The sequence below is a fragment of the Cydia pomonella genome, chromosome 4 (assembly GCF_033807575.1).
Source record: "Cydia pomonella isolate Wapato2018A chromosome 4, ilCydPomo1, whole genome shotgun sequence".
NCBI lineage: Eukaryota > Metazoa > Arthropoda > Insecta > Lepidoptera > Tortricidae > Cydia > Cydia pomonella.
In genome coordinates this window covers 25,710,116-25,729,914 of record NC_084706.1, presented here as the reverse complement: position 1 = coordinate 25,729,914, position 19,799 = coordinate 25,710,116, and the positions used below count along the sequence as shown (strand labels likewise).

At 38.5% G+C, this 19,799-nt stretch overlaps 2 protein-coding genes across 2 annotated transcripts; one reads left to right on the top strand and one right to left on the bottom strand.

The window, feature by feature from the left end:
• Nucleotides 1-1,044: 1,044 nt before the first annotated feature.
• LOC133517348 (uncharacterized) lies at nucleotides 1,045-14,059 on the bottom strand. Its single transcript, XM_061850634.1, has 9 exons — nucleotides 13,919-14,059; nucleotides 12,696-12,840; nucleotides 12,191-12,284; nucleotides 11,097-11,180; nucleotides 9,385-9,547; nucleotides 8,087-8,218; nucleotides 6,403-6,492; nucleotides 5,249-5,360; nucleotides 1,045-2,150 (listed from the first exon to the last, which is right to left on the bottom strand). Exons 1-9 carry the CDS (start codon nucleotides 13,923-13,925, stop codon nucleotides 1,397-1,399), a joined length of 1,581 nt encoding a protein of 526 aa, XP_061706618.1. The 5' UTR covers nucleotides 13,926-14,059; the 3' UTR covers nucleotides 1,045-1,396.
• Nucleotides 14,060-16,688: 2,629 nt separating this feature from the next.
• On the top strand, nucleotides 16,689-19,523 carry LOC133517347 (transcriptional adapter 1-like). Its single transcript, XM_061850633.1, has 3 exons — nucleotides 16,689-17,230; nucleotides 17,753-18,117; nucleotides 18,794-19,523. The coding sequence occupies exons 1-3, from the start codon at nucleotides 16,832-16,834 to the stop codon at nucleotides 18,942-18,944; spliced, it is 915 nt and encodes a 304-aa protein (XP_061706617.1). The 5' UTR covers nucleotides 16,689-16,831; the 3' UTR covers nucleotides 18,945-19,523.
• The last annotated feature ends 276 nt before the right edge of the window (nucleotides 19,524-19,799 follow it).

Below are 19,799 nucleotides of genomic sequence, written 5' to 3'. Positions count from 1 at the left end.
GACTTTGTTTTATAAGATGTAATGATTTAAACTATATTGCGAGATAAATAGTCCCACTATTTATCTCTCAATCAGGTATTCCCCACCAGTCAACCATTGGGTCAAACAGAAACTAGAAACCCATTTACTTACTTGCATGACAGAAATCATTTGGGCCTGTCGCTTTTTATTAATTTTGCTGTGAAACATTTTTTTACTTTAATCACACGGTATTTCGAAATAAAACGTGTTGGTTCCCGCTGTACGTTTTATAATCTAAAACGCATATCAATTTATTTACACATTTTTCCTCATTATATGATTTTTATATAGCGGTTTTTAATTATGAGACTTATCACTCAATACGATACAAAATTGTTAAAAAGATTTAAATGTGTTTTTATCATTTACTATAACATTTAATTGCCACTATTTTTATAATCGTGAAGCAAATACGATATTGATATGATAATTACTCACAATAAAAGTTGTAATTTGCGTCAACGGAATAAAATATACAGGTCCTGTTAGTAGGTAAGGTACGTAATTTCCATAAATTGTTGTGGCATTTTAGCTTTGTGCGTATGAAAACTATTACCCTACTACTATTACTAAAGAGAATTCGGAATAGAGGTGTATTGTCAAAGAAAATTTTGTAGCCACGTAAATTTGCCATCTTTCGACACATGATTAAAACTTTTAGAACGCCATTTGACTTTGATCCTTAATCTTTCACTGATATGTGTTTTTATATATATATATATAAAAAAGGTGTTGATTATGTATTTAATAATATTGATTAAAATGCTAGCCACAAACATGTTATATTATGTTCTGTGAGATTCTGTGAGATGATGGATGCTAGGCCCTCAACTGTTGTTGTGTAGTTTTATGCTGTTAATTTATATAATTTCATGACGTATTGGTTGCGACTGTGATGTTATGGAAATATGTTTGAAATAAAAATAAAAATGTTAAAACACCAAAGTAACTGAGACTGCTGAAGTAAAAAAGGCGCACATTTGTCATAATGTGGTAACAATAGGAAATAGATTTAAAACCATATTTGTATAACAAAAGTAACTTTATTTATTATTAACTAAGTTTGTCACTTTTTTATGTACCACGACGGTGGATAACAAGCATACGGCCCGCCTGATGTTAAGCACTTGCCGACCCTTTAAAAACCTGTACACTCCTTTGTTGAAGAACCCCATACTGTATATCCTCGGGAAAATCTCGGCAGGGAGCTCATTCCACAGCCGGAGCATCCGCGGGAGGAAATTCCTGTTAACTAATACTGCCTTGCAGTACAATACAATATCTTTATTTCAGAGTACCAGGGCCCCATAGATGTGTTACAATCATACGAAAGATTTTCAAATAATACGAACAACTTAGAATGATTCTCAAAAGGCTACTTTTTGTCTTCAAAATTAGCTAATTCCAACATTCCCATTTTCTTAAACTTCGATTTCAATACAGGTTTTTTCTGGTCTCTTTTTAACACCGTCTTAAGTCTAGGAGATACTCTTAATGGCTGCAAAAATAGATCATCATTTGTTTTTTTCCCTTCATTCGTTGGACTTTTCTCGTTTTTCTTCGGTCTTCCTCTTTTCTTTGGTCTGTCTATTTTATCTTCATTTTCATCTTTTGTTTCATCAACTTCTCTAACTCGTTTTTTTGTACTATCTGTAACTTCTTTCTCAACGGTACTGTCATTTACTGTAGATTCAAACGATATCTCATTTGGATTTGTCACTTTATCTGAGATTTCAATTTCAACGAGTTTTCCATCATTTTCACTATTTATAGGCGTTGCACTGGAATTCATTTGGTCACTTATTTCAATTTCTATTTTCCCATCATTTTCATTTAAAACAGGTAAAGATGGTTGTTTCATTTCATCTATAATTTCAATTTCGAATAATTTTCCATTACTTTCCGTAGTTAGTAAACGCGGGAGAGAATCTATATTTAACTGTGTTTCTTTATCTTTGATAATTTCTCTAAAACTAGCTTGACTCATAACGTCTTTTGCTAGAATTTCTATTTCCTTATCATCTTCGTCCTCTTCAGATGAACTGCTCGAGTTTAATTTTGTTTTCGGTGATTTTTTTGAACTTTTGCGCCTTTTCGCACCATCTTTGCTTCCAGCTGGCGTCGACGTTCTGCAAGTAAATATTTTATATTATTTTTTATTTTATATAGGCTTTAATTCGTGTATTTTTTTTAATCCATTATCAACCCGCGACGCAAAAAGTGGTGTTATATGTTTGACAGCAATGTCTGTCTGTCTGTGGCATCGTAGCTCTCCAATGGATGGACCGATTTCGATGCGATTTATTTACGTGAAAGCGAGTTTCCTTGCGCTGGTTCTCAGCTATGTTTCATAGAAATCGACTCAGCAGTATGAAGAGTATCAGCTCTTTTCCAAAGTGCTATATATAAGGCATAAAATTGATTGCTTGAGCATATGGGGTAAGGGTTATTTTTTTAATTTATAAGTTATGTTAACTTTAAAAGCATCTGTCGTCTATGATCTTTAATAAAAAAATTGTCAAACTGTCAAAACAAGTATCAATGTTCTTATAAACGAAAATTTCAAAATGACGGATAGGGAAGAACGATTATCAACGGTTTGTTATATCAAAGAGTATTGAGTATAGAGCTGTATTATCAAAGTAAATTTTGTAGTTAACTATTTAGTTAACTACAAAATTTACTTTGATAATACACCGATGGCAGTATATTTATACTGCCATCTTTCGACACAGTAATAACACTCTTAGAATAACACTTCTGCCTCTGCTCGCCCAGCCCAAACAGAAACAGCATTACTTAAGAATCTCCGGCACAGTATCGTGGTGGTCCGGAACGGAGGTCCCTTCTAAATAAATAATAAATAAATAAATATTATAGGACATTATTACACAAATTGACTAAGTCCCACAGTAAGCTCAATAAAGGCTTGTGTTCTAGGTACCCACACAACGTTATATATAATATATAATTATAAATACATAGAAAACACCCATGACTCAGAAACAGATATCCGTGTTCATCACACAAATATATGCTCTTACCAGGATTTGAACCCGGGACCATCAGCTTCATAGGCAGGGTCACTACCCACTAGGCCAGACCGGTCGTCAAATTCCTTCTGTAATAATAAATAAATAAATATTATAGGACATTATTACACAAATTGACTAAGTCCCACAGTAAGCTCAATAAGGCTTAAGTTGAGGGTACTTAGACAGTGATATATATACGTGGCGTACCTTTACTTGACCACGCTAAAACAAATGAGCAGGATGGGACAAAAAGTGCCAATTTAATTAATATTGGTTCGATATCTCCTCAGGATGTCGAATCAGGCATAGCTGAGCTAAAGCCTCAAAGCTCTATGGGTCCGGATGCCTTTCCAGCGTATATACTAAAGGGCTGCAAAGACTGGATAGTACTGCCTTTAGCTCATATTTTCAACCTAGCTCTACGCACTGGGGAGTACCCGAATCAGTGGAAGGTAACCCGGGTGCGACCGATTCCTAAGTCGGGCGATACAACTAAGGTTGAAAATTATCGTCCCATAGCGATTCTCTCCTCGATTGCGAAGTTATTTGAATCAATAGTAAAGAAGCATGTAGCCTCCCAAATACAGCCCTATCTCTGTGACTCCCAACATGGTTTTAGGCCAAGGCGATCAGTAGAGACAAACCTTTTAACCCTGGTAGACTCTGTTTCTGAGCATTTGGATAAAGGAATACAGGTGGACGTGTTGTACTTTGATTTTAGAAAAGCCTTTGATCGCGTGGATAACGACATACTACTAAGGAAGTTATGTATCATCGGTTTCTCTCCAAAACTGCTTAAATTTTTTGCTAGTTATCTACGCGATAGGCAGCAGTATGTGCAGCACGGATGCTTCGTTTCCAATTCCTACCACACTCGCTTCGGAGTAAGCCAGGGTTCAATTCTAGGCCCTTTTCTCTTCGGCGTAATGATTAATGACTTGGCGTCTCTCTCTAGATATGCCCGATGTCTCCTTTATGCTGATGACCTAAAGCTTGTTTATGGCCTGCAGCAATTGTCTGACTCTGAATCGCTCCAAGATGATATTAACCGAATCTATGAATGGAGTATCACGAATAAGCTGCTTTTTCACCCTGAGAAGTGTTCCGTGATGTCCTTTAGCCGTGCTCGTAGTCCTTTATCTGTCAATTACCGGCTTGGAACTAAATCAATAAAACGCGTTGACACTATGAAAGACCTGGGTGTCACATTTGACTCAAATCTTAATTTTCATGGCCACATAAGAACCCTTGCTACCGACTGCTATCGGAGATTGGGATTCGTAATCCGCAATGCTCGTGAATTTGATAACCCCTTTGTCATTAAGCTTGTTTACACCGCCCTAGTTAGGAGCAAACTGGAGGCAGCGTCTATAGTGTGGAACCCCCACGAGGTCACTTATGCCCTGCTTCTAGAGAAAATTCAAAAGGCGTTTTTGCGATTCTTATATAAAAAAACCTATGGGTACTATCCCTTCCTTTACCCAACAAAATTTCTGCTTGGCACCCTGGGCTTTAACTCCTTGGAAGTGAGGCGTAATTATGCTCTCGTGACCGCGGCGTGCCGAATAATACGTGGGGATTCGGACTGTCCACAGCTGGTCTCGCAACTTTTACGCCTTCTAGTGCCCCCTCTGTTTCAATCAAAGACGAATTTTAGGCCACGTAAGCGCGACTTACTGGCAGTTCCTAAAGCGCGCACTGTGGCGTACAGGAACTCACCATTAGTTCGCGCCTTACAATACCTAAACGCACTTGTCAAATCAGCTCCTGACTGTGATGTTTTTGCCAGTAGTTGGAAGATACTATGTGACGAATGTAAGAGGTTATGTGAGGCGATGGATGATCACGCGTCTTCGGTTAGTATTTAAGTTTATTTGTTATTGTATAACACAACTTTACGTTAACGTTTTTGGATAGTAATTATATTGTATGCATTCCACAGTGCCTTAGTGTCTCACTGTAATACTGTGTAATCTGTTTGAATAAAAAAAAAAAAAAAATATAATATATAAATATTTATAAATACTTAAATACATAGAAAACACCCATGACTCAGGAACAAATATCCATGCTCATCACACGAATAAATGCCCTTACCAGGATTTGAACCCAGGACCATCAGCTTCGTAGGCAGGGTCACTACCCACTAGGCCAAACCGGTCGTCAAAAAAAAAATCAAATATGAGACTTACTTCTGCCTCTGCTCGGTAGAGTCTAAAAATCTCACGGTGGACACGGCGTTTCGCATCGCCCGTTTCTTTATCTCCTGCACAGAATCGTGGTGGTCCAGGACGGAGCTCTCTTCTGTAATCAAACAATGAGTGTTGGTATAATATGATTTTTGAAATGATTTTTACGCCAAAGACTAATCAGTTAAACAAAAGCTATAGTTAGTACGGAAGGTGGAGATAAGGAATAGGATCTCCATATACCAAAAAGTGTCATCAAAAAACTTAAATAGGTGGCGCTACAATACCTAGAATACTTGAAAAAAAAAACAAATCATAGACAGCGCACTTCACTCCGTCAATAACGCCTAGGTTCTTAGCTACTCTAGCGCTACTCTGGAGAGATTTGGAACTATTATTTATAGCTGACCACTGGACACTTTTGCAACAGTTCTGCCTATGGAGATTGCGTTCCTTAACTCTACCTTCCATAGCAAAAAATTTGGCGCAGTACAGCGCCATCTGTTTTGAATCCCAAATTAAGGGGCACGTTTTTTTCTTAGAATTTACCTTCCTAATCTCTTCTTATTTCATGCAAGTGTACTGAAGGACAATGGCCTATATTGTTGCCACGGGAGTTATGGATTGTGAAAAAAAATCTGTAACTCTAGGGAGAGGAAAATTTAGTTTTTTCTTCGCAAGTGTGATGAAAAACATAGTGTGTAACTCCGGGGGTAAGAATATTGCAAACTCGAGTCTTTAATTCATTCCAGCCTGCGGCTTTCGTGAATCGCCCTCGTTTGCAAAATTTCTCTTACCTACCTCGTTGCACAATGTACTTTTGTTGGAAGTAATTTATAAAGAATAATTCATTTATTTGTTTTTTTGAAGTGAAAACTTTAACGGCGCTGTGCACTTTTTGTGATGGGGAAGAAATGTTAAACTCGCGACCTGACCTGATCGAAAAACTGTTACAATGTCATTGAAGCCAGTAGAGTCGTTGAAATTATGGATGATGAAATGATAGTACTTTTATACTGATAATTAAGGCAAATCGTGCAAAATTATTCCCTAACCATTCCAAAATATCAAAAATGCAAAACGTTGGTTAATATTCAAGTTTTCACCTCCGCAGGCACTCCCGGAGTGCAACTCGTTGTTTTTAGACATATATATACCTGGATCATCTGTGACGCCATTAATGACCCTCTTGAGCGACTCGCTCAGCTCCATCGCCAAGTTATGGCTGATGTCTCGACGCTGAAACCCTGGAACAACACGGCTATTTACTCTTTTCGTCCTCGCGTTGTCCCGGCATTTTGCCACGGCTCATGGGAGCCTGGGGTCCGCTTGGCAACTAATCCCGAGAATTAGCGTAGGCACTAGTTTTTACGCAAGCGACTGCCATCTGACCTTTCAACCCAGAGGGTAAACTAGACCTTATTGGGATTAGTTCGGTTTCTTCGCGATGTTTTCCTTCACCGAAAAACAACTGGTGAATATCAAATTATATATCGTACATAAGTTCCGAAAAACTCATTGGTACGAGCCGGGGTTTGAACCCGCGACCTCCGTTTTGCAAGTCGCACGCTCTTACCGCTACGCCACCAGTGCACACGGCTATTTACTAATCATACAACACGAATAAATGCCCTTACCAGGATTTGACGACCGGTTTGGCCTAGTAGGTAGTGACCCTGCCTATGAAGCTGATGCTCCCGGGTTCAAATCCTGGTAAGGGCATTTATTCGTGTGATGAGCATGGATATTTGTTCCTGAGTTATGGGTGTTTTTCTATGTATTTAAGTATTTATAAATATTTATATATTATATATATCGTTGTCTAAGTACCCTCAACACAAGCCTTATTGAGCTTACTGTGGGACTTAGTCAATTTGTGTAATAATGTCCTATAATATTTATTTATTTATACAAATCAATCAATAAGGCGTAACGATATATATAATTAAGGAATAAACAAGATTGTTAGAATAGTTACACTGTTGTATTAAGCTTAGTATTCTGTAGAAATAGTTGTGTGGTAAATGTAAAAATAAAAAAAAATCATACACTGAAGGCGCCGTGAGTTCAGGTCGCAGGTCTGTGACCACTGTTATTGAATTGTTATTTTGTAGTTAAAAAAACCGGACAAGTGCGAGTCAGACTCGCCCACCGAGGGTTCCGTACTTTTTAGTATTTGTTGTTATAGCGGCAACAGAACTCTGTGAAAATTTCAACTGTATCCAAGCTGTATCTCATGAACCGTGATAGCTAGAGCCTGGTGACAGACGGACAGACAGACAGACGGACGGACGGACAGCGGAGTCCTAGTAATAGGGTCCCGTTTTACCCTTTAGGTACGAAACCCTAAAAACCACGTATTCAATGGCTTCGATCAAAAATAAAATTACGCATTTTTAGAAGCAATTTTTGTGCAAAAATAATTGTTTTAATTTAATGCTGCATTTTGTTTTAGTAGTGGTGGTTCGTGGTCATTTTCTACTACAGTACACTAAAATGCCTCACCTGGTATTTGCGCTTTAGCCTTACAGTAGCGCTCGAATATGCCGTTCATGTCTCTCAGAAGGTCCAACTACAAATTGTACTACAGAAATGACAGTCTTTTAAAATGCCTCACCTGGTATTTGCACTTTAACCTTAGAGTAGCGCTCGAATATGCCGTTCATGTCTCTCAGAAGGTCTAACTACAACTTGTACTACAGAAAGGACTGTCTTTTAAAATGCCTCACCTGGTATTTGCGCTTTAGCCTTAGAGTAGCGCTCGATGATGCCGTTCATGTCACTCAGAAGGTCTAACTACAACTTGTACTACAGAAAGGACTGTCTTTTAAAATGCCTCACCTGGTATTTGCGCTTTAGCCTTAGAGTAGCGCTCGAAGATGCTGTTCATGTCTCTCAAAAGGTCCAATTCCTCGTTTTGTCGCGAATATACACCTTTAGGACGGACGCCATGGGCATCGATGTTGCAGAAACCTGAAGAAAACTATTAATTTAAAGTAGCTGCCAAGAACTTTCACAAACATATAAATAGAGGGAAATCGCGAAAAAAAAAATTACTATCCCATACATAATATCAACATCAGCCAGCCAAGATTTATTTTTTTCGCGATTTTGGAATTGGTCCCATAGTAAAATTTGCTCAATATGACCTACATATTCACCCCGTAAATTATTGCAGGTGACTAAATTTACACCCTGTATCTACAATAGGGTTGTTTCCATCTACAAATTTTAGGGCAGAATTTTATCCCAATAAATTCTTTTGGATTATAAGAACATGTTAAACTACTTTTAGGGGACCTGTAATGACCATATTTTTGTAAATATTGAATTTAAAATATCTTTTGGCACACGTCACGTGACCAAACTCGAAACGTCATTGAAGATTCTGATGACGTCACAACTCTCGGATTGACACTGTTGACAGTTAGGCGATAAACAACAAATGACAAATGTCAGTTGACAGTTCGTATCTTCTACGTGTGTATATTATGTGTCAAACCGTAAACTGTGACGTCACACAATTTTCAAAGAGCGTTTTGGGCGCGAAAGCATCTGTCAAAATATATTTTGTTAATTTAACATATTTAAAGCGGTTTTTAGTATAAAAGTTGAATTTTAGGGCAACTTTTAGTTAATATAGAACGTAATACAAAAAATTCAAAAAATTGGAAACAACCCTATTCGCGTTCTGGTATACTCGCTGTTTTGGATATAAATACAAACTCGTACATATTTCATAAAGCTATAGATACTTTTAACGCGGTCTTATCTCCATTATTGAAGTGACCAGTAGCTCTGACAAAATAAATCAAAATAATTATTGAACCTTCTCACCAGATTTCACGAGAATCGGTTGAGAATTGCGACTTGCAGAGCATCTGGACATACGAAAGCATTTTTTCTCAAGCTGAAAGGAGACCTTCGCTATTGCTCGGTCAATTTTGTCCCTGTTTCTTTAGCTACAATATTTCGATGCGTGAAAGATTAAAAACCTACATAATAGTGTATTTGAAACTACTTTTATACATAAGTAAACAATCGGTTGAAAACAGGCATTCGGTCCCTCTGTAACCTACCGTAGCCTATAGACGCTGTCATTTCGAACGGTGTAACATGCGAGTTGCTGTTCCACATACCTTCCAAGTTGGTTCTGTAGGCGGCCTCCATGCCCCTCGGCCTCGCTTCCGCATGGAACTGCACCGGCCCCCGGACTAGCACGTTCGCCAACACATACAACACGTCGAGGCGGTTGTCACGCCGCGCTACTCGCTCTAAGCGCGCGATTGCGGGGAGGTCGTCCTAGAAAGCGAAGTTTAATAGAAATAACACCTACCCAACAAATATGGCTGACTTGGAATTTGATACAACCTAATATATATAATATATACAATAAATATATACAATAATATATACCCACAACACAGGCTCAAGAAGGCTTGTGTTGTGGGTATTCAGACAACGATATATATAATATGCATCGTGGGCTAGTAAAACCTGACAAATGTTAAAAATGTGTTTTTGACAGCATTTAGAGACTAAAATGTCATGCAACGTTTTGTAAATCAGTCTATTTTTAGGGTTCCGTACCCAAAGGGTAAAACGGGACCCTATTACTAAGACTCCGCTGTCCGTCCGTCCGTCCGTCTGTCACCAGGCTGTATCTCATGAACCGTGATAGCTAGACAGTTGAAATTTTCACAGATGATGTATTTCTGTTGCCACTATGACAACAAATACTAAAAAGTACGGAAATCTCGGTGGGCGAGTCTGACTCGCACTTTTTAGAGATATTGACAATTCTTGTGAAGATTTGTTTCTGTAATAACTCAGTGAAAAACGCCTTTTTGGCCACGACGCCGCCACTTATGTGACTTGGTTTAGACATATCTACTGACAGACATACAGTTTTAAAGGAAACTCGCATATTTTATCTGTAAATAAAAGAAAAACTTTACTAATTGTTATAAGTACTGTTTTTTTTTTGCCAAGATATAAAAATAAATAACGTACATTGTGCAGAAAGTGCAACCAAACTTTTTTTCGACAAAAAAAAAATGTTTGATCCCTGATCCCTGAATCTGGCCACCTGGAACCACCTGTGGTTTCGTATTTGGTTGGTTAACCAATGAATGTTATAACTACCCGAAAATATACAAATTATTAGTTTACTTTTATTTATATACAAATGTAAAGATACAAAGTATAGAAATCTCACCAAAGTATCTTTTCAGGCGTACACATATAAGTATGTACATAATTAAGTTATACAGTGTAGTGTTTTCAGGTGTACAATGCAATGCACGCTAGGCCTCACAAGGGGCCCATTCCTCGAACGGTATTTAGTCTAATATTTTTAGTGTGTTACCATGGAAACCCATACGACTTGACATGGGCCTTTTTCCCGAACGGTATTAGACTAATATTTAATTTAATTTAATTTATTTATTTCAAAAGACAACAATGGTCCATAATGGTTAATAACATTTAAGGTTTAAAACTAAGTGTTAGTACAACAAATACAAAAAGAAAAGCGAAAAGTACAGCAACAATTAATAACAAACAATCACCTGGTAGCGGTCATGATACCCTCAAAATGTCGCACAACAGGTGAGTCGTATCGGCCCGCTACCGTAGCCAGGATGGGGTTGGAGCTGGCCCGCACTCTGCAGAGCAACGAGGCAATCCTCTTTCTTATTATGGCATAGTAATCATCTGTGCGAGCTCGAGCATATTATCAGTCCACGAACTGACAAGTAGTATCGGTTACCATGGCAACACACTAATAATATTAGACTAATACCGTTCGAGAAATGGGCCCAAGGTCATTATAATCAGGATCGAGTGTTACCTGTACAATACGGAGTGCAGCGAAGCGCGGGAAGGGCTGTAAGTTCAGGAGTGCATACACGAGGAATAGGCCGGCGACTGATTCCTGATCAAATAAAGAATAAACCACTTACACTTATAAGAAAACCGCAGCCAAATAACACTAGACCCTACTCATAGTGTTGTGTTCCTGCCGGTGAGAAAGGTTGCCAGAGCTCAACGAGGGAGGGGGGGGTTTAGGGTCGGCAACGCGCATGTAACTCCTCTGGACAGGCGTACATAGGCTACGGAGACTGCTTACCATCAAGCGGGCCGTATATTTGTTTGCAACCGACGTAGTATATGAGAGAAAAACACATATTGAGTAAATGAGTGAATAAATAATACCACAGGGACTATGTTTGTATGAAGAAGTGTTCGGTTGTCTGCTATCATATTAACAAATATCAATGCGTTTTTAAGGCCAAATTTAGTCTTCTGTAAACGTGGTCACCGGTCAGTGCTTGTCTAAATACGCACATACTTTCTTAAACACAAATAACAACCGGACTTAAGAGTAATTTTCGAGACAAGCTGTAATTTCGTGAAGTGTCCATTGATCGTATCCAACTCATATTTCTTCATATAAAAACTCAGTTTTTTTGAAGTTGGTTAACCCTTTTCCAGGCCGCACCAATCTACAAGGTTTTCCCAAAAAATCCAAATATATTCCAATTAGTCAAGCTTTAATGATTCATTCCAAGACAAGTCACAATTCCCGAAAGTGCAATCTCATTTGAACCTTAAATCGGAATGCTAAGGTTTAAATTCTGTTGGAGCATATGTGGTCGATGAATTATGCCTGGAAAAGAGTTTATTGGCTCAGTAGGTAGTAAGGTTGGCTCCACAATGTAATAAGGGCTTATGCCTATAACATACAGTCATAAACCTTCCCATGGGTGGCTATTTACATAACACATTCACTGCCGGGAACCCACCTGGTGGGCGCTCGTGAACTTTGTTCAGATGCCGGACAACCCGCTACAACCACCTGTTTCTGGGGTAGTGCGCCGTTTTTTGTCTGGCAGTGAATGTGTTAAGATGGGATTGTGTCCATGTTGTGTCTTCTCGTCTTACCTCAAAGTTGCTTGTATCCCGAACCATGTAGTGTTTAGCTATTTGCAGCAATTCCTCTGACAGCTCACCTATCTCGGCATTTGTTGATCTGTGTCTGTAAACATTATACTATTATTAAATAAATTATTTTAATACTTGAACATATAGTTTATATGAGTATCATCACCCACATTGTTAACAAGAAAATTTGCAACAAGTATAACAATTTATAAAACAGTTTTTATTATTGTTTTATGTATGTTAATTATTTAATGTTATTACATTACAAACTGTTATTCTATTTATTTATTGTAGTGGTCAGTTAATAAAGTTGCTTACCGTAATATATATTCAATAAACAGTTGTAAAACATATCTTTCTATTTGTTCTTTAGTCTTGTGAGATAAGAATGCTCAATTGTGTCAAAATCTTGGCAGGGAGCTTGTTCCGCAGCCAGAGCGTCCACAGGAGGAAACTCCTCTTAAACCGCACATTCTGTTATTCTAAGTACATTTTAATTACTCACTGATACACCGTAGCAAAGTTCATCTCCTTGTAATGTGAGCAAAATGTCGGGTAGTTGAGGTGGTCCACACGTGAGCAGCGGTGGACAAGCTCCTCACAGTCATCTGCGAACCCTTCTGCTATGTACACCTGTATTATTGGATTACCTGTAAAACACAGACATTTTTATTACAGATTTTTCACTATCATAGAAAACTAATGTTTAACACTTGAAGGTTACATTAACAGCTTGGTTAGTGTTTTTTTTATGAAATTTCGTAATTATAATCAATACAATGAAAAATCTTTATTTTTATTTGTAATATTTGTATACTGTAAGACAAAATTTAATGATTGTTTATAATCTGGTCAACATTCTTGTCCTTGATTATAAAATTAAAACCACTAATTAAAAAATTGAGTATTAGTATCAATATGAGTTGAATTTTATTGCTACTGTTGACTCCAACTCGCTAATGTCTTATTGTGTGATAAAAACTCCAATGCCTAATGCATTTGGCAATGGAGATGATTAAATACAAAGTGTGATATAATTATTACTGATAATTTAACACCTTCTTTGATAAAATAGGTATGAATGCAACAAATTGTCAGGTGAAAAGCAAAACTGACAGTTATTAGTGACGATTTGTTGTGTTCATACCTATTTTTTTTTTACACCACAAGTTCATAGCCATAATGAACCATATGATTACCTATATAAGGTTGATTTTTGTTTAATATTTATTTAGTTGGGGACTTCACATACACCTTTGAATTTCTTCGCAGATGTATTGCAGGTTTCCTCACGATGTTTTCCTTCACCGAAAAGCTAGTGGTAAATATCAAATGATATTTCGTACATAAGTTCCGAAAAACTCATTGGTACGAGCCAGGATTTGAACTCGCGACCTCCGCATCCTCCTAGCGTGGGGACTATAGCCCGAGCCCTCTCGCACATGAAAGGAGGCCTGTGCCCAGCAGTGGGACGTATATAGGCTGAATTATTATTATTATTATTATTATTATTATTTATTTAGTAATTAGTGAGTTTTGCTTGCCACCTGACGAAATGATCTTTTGATCAACAAAAATACGTAAAGCTTTATTTTATTTACTAGTTAGTATTTAGTTAATTTATGTTTCCAAGCATTAGAACTCTTTCCCTGACATGTGCATGGATTTTTTAATAATTTATAACAAGTAATAAATACTTGATAGAAAAACAAGTTAAATATAACTTACGCGGCATTTTGAAAGTGGTCCGTACGTAGCGTAAGGGTATATCAATTTATCTTACGTTCTATTCAAACAATGGTATAAATTGTAAGTTTTAACAACAAAGCCGAATTTTAATATAAAATGGACAAGATGGGAATCAAAAGTAAATCTTAAACTCGCTCTTGGGTGCTCTCGGGCAAGTCCCAAAATTCCCAAATGTCAAATTTGTTTGTCAAAGTCAAATCGAATGTAATTTTTTTTATTGCCAGGCCTAAATTTAAATAATCTTCAAAAATATTTTGCAATAAGTTTACTCGCTATTTTAAGATTCTATCAGCTGCCGAATAGTTTTGGCAAAGTTAGTAAACGAGAAGTTATTGTGTGCAGAAACGCCTAATTGTACTTAGGTTATCAAATAACAAGTAAACCTCGTATTTTCTGATAGTAGGAAGCATAGTAGCAGGTCAACCACAAATTTCACTATTTACATGAAAAGATGTTTGTTTAATTCACAGCGAGAAAGTTTGCAAACAACATTTAGGAACTGTTGGCTACAAAGTCTTAAATATTACGAATTTATCATAAACTAGCAACACTGAATATGTTAAGCTATTCAAGGTACTTTTAAAATCGATATTAATATTCGGTAAACCCGTTATTTTAATTTACATTAGCCCTCACAAAAAAAGATGGGGGGATCAGGCCCATTGCTGTTGGTTCAACATTTCGGCGTTTAACTTCCAAAATTTCCGTCCGACACATACTTTCAAAATTGCAAAAACAATTCGAAGCGGTACAACTAGGTTTCGGTACTAAAGGTGGGTGCGAAGCCGCTGTCCATGCCCTCCGCACCTGCCTGATTAATGACCAGTGTGAGGTACTCCTGAAAATTGATGTCAAAAATGCCTTCAACTCGCTTAATAGGGACGCCCTGCTTACAGAAGTCAACAATCACGCTCCAGAACTTTATAACTATTTATTAAATTGCTATGCTAATCCATCAAAATTACTATACAAAAACCACGAACTTTCCTCCGAAGTTGGCTGTCAGCAGGGCGACCCTCTCGGACCAGCCATCTTCAGTTTAGCTATCAATCCAATTGTTCAAAACCTAAATTCAAAATTTAACGTTTGGTATTTAGATGATGGTACCCTAGGAGGCGATGTTAACACTGTACTAGCAGACCTTTCGGAAATAAAAAGTAAATTTATGCTAATTGGCCTGGAATTAAATTTCGAGAAGTGCGAATTATTTTTAAACCGTTGTAATCCCGACATCGTATCAAAATTTCAAGCCATCACCCCTAATATAAAAGTAGTAAACAAGGACTCACTAAACCTCCTAGGGTCACCAATTTTCGAAGAAGCCATTCCCAGCATCATTACAAACGCGATTACTAAATTCAAAAACTGCGCCGATCGCTTGCTCGACGTCAATTCTCATTCCGCTCTGACTATTTTAAAATCCTGCCTTTTTGTACCAAAATTTACTTATTTGCTCCGCTGCTGTCCATTTTGGAAACACCAAAACTCCTTAACACCGATTGACAACCTTATTAGATCTTCCCTAGAATCCATTCTAAATATACAACTTAGCGAGCATTCTTGGAACCAGGCGTCCCTGCCCATCAGATTCGGCGGGCTGGGTACGCGCAAAATTTCTAGTGTTGCTTTACCAGCGTTTCTATCTTCCGTCCATGGCACGTCCTCCCTCGTAGGAAAAATATTAAAGGCCTGCACTTTAAACTACGAGACGGCGTGCTTGACGGAGGCCAGAAACGCCTGGCTGACGGCTTGTCCGGGTCAAAATTTACCTTCAAAATTAAACATTCAACGTTGCTGGGACGACACGTTGTGCAAAATTAACTTTGATAAACTACTTTCCAGCTCAGTTGGTCCTACACGCGCGCGGCTCCTCGCAGCTGCAGAACTAGAATCCGGCCAGTGGCTGCATGCCTACCCCTCCCCCCCCACCGGTACATATCTAGAGCCGGATACCCTCCGTTTAGCCACAAGCCTTAGATTAGGAGTAAAGGTCTGCGCCCCCCACAGATGCCCCTGCGGCGCAACCGTCGACGTGCTTGGACACCACGGCCTTTGTTGTCAATTAAGTGCCGGTCGCCTCTCCAGGCACGCTGCCCTAAACGATATCATCCGCCGATCTCTTGCTACCGTCAACGCGCCGGCTATCCTTGAACCAAACGGCGTTTCGAGGGACGATGGCAAGAGACCGGACGGTATGACCCTGGTCCCATGGAAGATGGGTCGAGTGCTAGTCTGGGACGCCACATGCGTCGATACACTGGCACCGTCCCATCTACCAAGAACTTCGGCCAAGGCTGGGGCAGCTGCCGAGGCGGCTGAAACCAAAAAGGTTTTCAAATATCGAAGTCTCGGCCCCCAATACCACTTTGTGGCGTTTGGAGTCGAGACACTAGGGCCGTGGGGTCCAAGCGCCAAGATACTTTTTAAGGAAATGAGTAAAAGGCTCATAGACTCTACCGGTGACCAGAGAGCTGGCAGCTTTCTCTCGCAGCGCATTAGTATTGCCATTCAGCGAGGGAATGCTGCCAGCATCTTTGGCACAATGCCGCGGGGGCCTTATTTAGATATATTTTAATTTAGATTAGTTTTTACCATTTTGTTTTGTTTTATTATGTGCTGTATGTTTCCCATTGAACGGATACGATCGGTCACTGTGTATCTACTCTAAATTATTACACCATTTACATTGAAATATCAATCAAAAAAACTTGTCTCGAATCATGACAGTTCAGGCCATAAAAAAAACAACATGAGAACATGACAGTTTGACAGTGACATTGACACTGACAGAAGCTCGCAATCGCATGCTGCGCGTCTTGTTGTTGAAAAAATCGTATTTAAACCATTTAATTTAATCTCGAACTTATATTACTTACAATAAGCAACAGAAACATGAGTTCCGATACATTAAATATAGCTCGGCGAAAGCTCAACGAAGTGCTTGGCGAAAAATCAACAAAATACTTCCATCACATGAAGCAGTGGTTTCGCATGAAACTGACTAAAGAAGAATTCGACACCGAAGCTCGAGCCCTGTTATCCTCAGACCAAGTCCACTTCCACAACGAGTTCTTACTAGCTTTGTTGAACAAAGTGGAAGGTTTGGCGGAGACATCTATTAATATCGCGCAGGAGAAAGCGAGCTCCCATAATAGGAATAGTCGTCGGCATAAGCGAAGTTCGCGTACGTCGGAGAAGTCGAACTTCGAAGCCGCAGATTTGCTGGAATATTTGCCGCCGAACTCCCCGCCTGGTGCGGGCAGCGATGGGGCTTTGAAATACGCAGCTCAGGTGATTTTTATTTATTTTTCGTTTTATTTTTTTATGTGTTTCGCTTCACCACTCAACTATGATCTAAAGGTTCAATACCTAATTAAATATTAATATTCTCTTTGGTTGTTCCCAAGAAAACCCGGAAGAGGCCTATAACTCTTAAGAGGGTTCTAGTGTAATTTTATAAATTAGATTTATCTCCTATATTAAGCTGTAAATATCTTGTAGTTTTATAATTATAATAAAAGGCTTTTTATTTATTATTATTAATATGTTTTACCTGCCAACTATGGCATTCAAATAATATTCAATTTGGTTGAGTAATAGGAACTGGTGTTATGTTGGAAAAAAAAATACCAGGAAAACCCAAGTCTCAAGAACAGCCCCCTTTCCTATACTCTAAATACTACCTAACTAAATTAATTTATTCAGACATCAAAACAGTTTTTATTATCCAATAACAATAGTTATAAATTAAATTTAATTTCAATAACAATATTTCCTTAACACTTTTTGAATAATTCCAACATATCATTTCAGGAAATCTTCCTCCCAGACCATGCGTTAGTCGTTGGCCGCTTCATGCTAGCAGCATGGGAGCTTGGCCTCGAAGGTGCTGACGACGAAGCAGCCGACCTAATAGTTGTTGCTGTCCAAAACTTCCTTAAGAACATCATCTCAGCCGTTGTAACACAAAGGAAAGGGTACAAGCTACGCAATAAGAACTTTACGTATGACGTAGGTGGGGATATGCCTAATATGTGGCTGCGGAATACAGCAAAGCTGTATGATCCTCAGGGTGATGGAAGAGTGGAGGTTGACGATGCAGTGGATGGGTTGGGGCCGCGGTGTCCGCCAACTATTGATGAAGTTGAGCATGCCACCGCTTATGAGATTGCTTGCAGGTAAGACTTAGTTCACACATTAAAGGCAATTGCACAGGTTAAATGTACTATTAAGGTGAACTTCAGAACTTGAAAACTTGAACCATTTTATTGAGACTTATTTGATTCTTTATATAAATTTTTCTAGCTTCTTATTCTTTAATAGAAAATTAGAAATTATGGAATTCCTAAATAATGCAGTCATTAGGTAGGTCCACACAGAGCGAGCATATGCCTGAGGAAGTTTCCTAGCCTGAGCGCGCTGCCTCCGCCGAGGCATGTCTACACTGGCCGGTTTGTGCGCGAGGAGATTGCCTCGCGCGTCTGTGTGGATCCACCTAATGACTGCATTCTTTAGGAATTCCACAATTTCTAATTTTCATAAAAAAAACAGTTCAGGTTCATTGAAGTCAAAATTTTATTTATAATTTGAATGTAATATTGTATGTCCAATGATGTGGGTTGCTTGTGACTCTATGTGTATAACATTGTATTCCATCTTATTGTACACGGCAAGCAATAAATGATTTCTATCTTTTGCACAAAACATATACATACAACAATATACCAATCGCGGACTAAATTCCACATGGCATTATCTGCTAAAATAAAATCAACTTTATCACGCTTACTTTGATGTTTTTTTAGATTTATTTATGAACACTGGTTTTACGTGATGTTGATGTTTTTTTTACAGTGTGCCAAACCCCTCACCAAACGACGACAAACTAACCATAGACGAGTTCTACAACACGCTCCTGACACACCGGAACGTGATAGCCAGTCATTCAGTATACGCTGTGAACATGGAACGACTAGCCGTCATGCTGAACCATCCTAGCTATTGATGAGGAGAGAAGATGGCCTCCATCACGATCAACGTCTCAAAGGAGCGCAAGATTGGATCCTTAGGGGAACCCTAAGACTATAGAGTGGACTTAATCAATGTATTTTTACTTGAGGAAGCGACGTAAGAGGGCCCTATGCGTTAAAGAAGAAGAAAGATATGATACGTGTTTTACAGCCCTGTATATGAGACGGCAGATTAAGTTATGATTAAAGGATCCAAAACGGAAATGAATGGAATACCAACCCATAGATTACCGATAATGACATCTCACTTCGATAGAACGCCGTGGCTCACACAGGATACTGGATGTGAAGTCGAGTTACCGATTAATTATTTTAAATAAACGACATCAACCTTTTTCCAGGCATAGTACGATTTATCGACCACATACGCGCCATTTCAATTTCAACTTTAGCATTCCGATTTAAGGTTCAAATTAGATTACACTTTCAGGAAATGTTACTTGTCTTCAAATGAATCGTCAAAGCTGAATTAATTGGAATATATTTGGATTTTTTGGGAAAACCTTGTAGATTAGATTGGTGCGGCCTGGAAAAGGGTTAAGTATGAATCTGTACATTTTTTATTACTCTACTCCATAGCAACACCATCAAATTTCATATTACATTTATTTAGAAGGAAAGGGTCTAGCAGGCTAAGCGAACAAGAAGTGCCCCCAACGACGGATTTTGTCGATATTTCTGGTAGTGTACTGTGAGGTCCTAAGGACCCTCCATGCTTAACATCAGACCTCGATTCTCTTTTGTTTGCGAGTTATTCAGGATAACGTAAAATAATTAGGGTATCATTGAAAGTGCCATATTTTATAAACGATTCAAGTTACGTGAACCAA

Coding starts and splice junctions, on each gene's coding strand:
- LOC133517348 (XM_061850634.1), bottom strand. Junction 12,285..12,695: donor AACTTTGCTACGGTGTATCA/GTGAGTAATTAA, acceptor TAATGTTTACAG/ACACAGATCAACAAATGCCG. Junction 8,219..9,384: donor CTACAGAACCAACTTGGAAG/GTATGTGGAACA, acceptor AGTTTTCTTCAG/GTTTCTGCAACATCGATGCC.
- LOC133517347 (XM_061850633.1), top strand. CDS start 16,832: ATGAGTTCCGATACATTAAATATAGCTCGGCGAAAGCTCAACGAAGTG. Junction 17,231..17,752: donor CTTTGAAATACGCAGCTCAG/GTGATTTTTATT, acceptor ATATCATTTCAG/GAAATCTTCCTCCCAGACCA. Junction 18,118..18,793: donor GCTTATGAGATTGCTTGCAG/GTAAGACTTAGT, acceptor TTTTTTTTACAG/TGTGCCAAACCCCTCACCAA.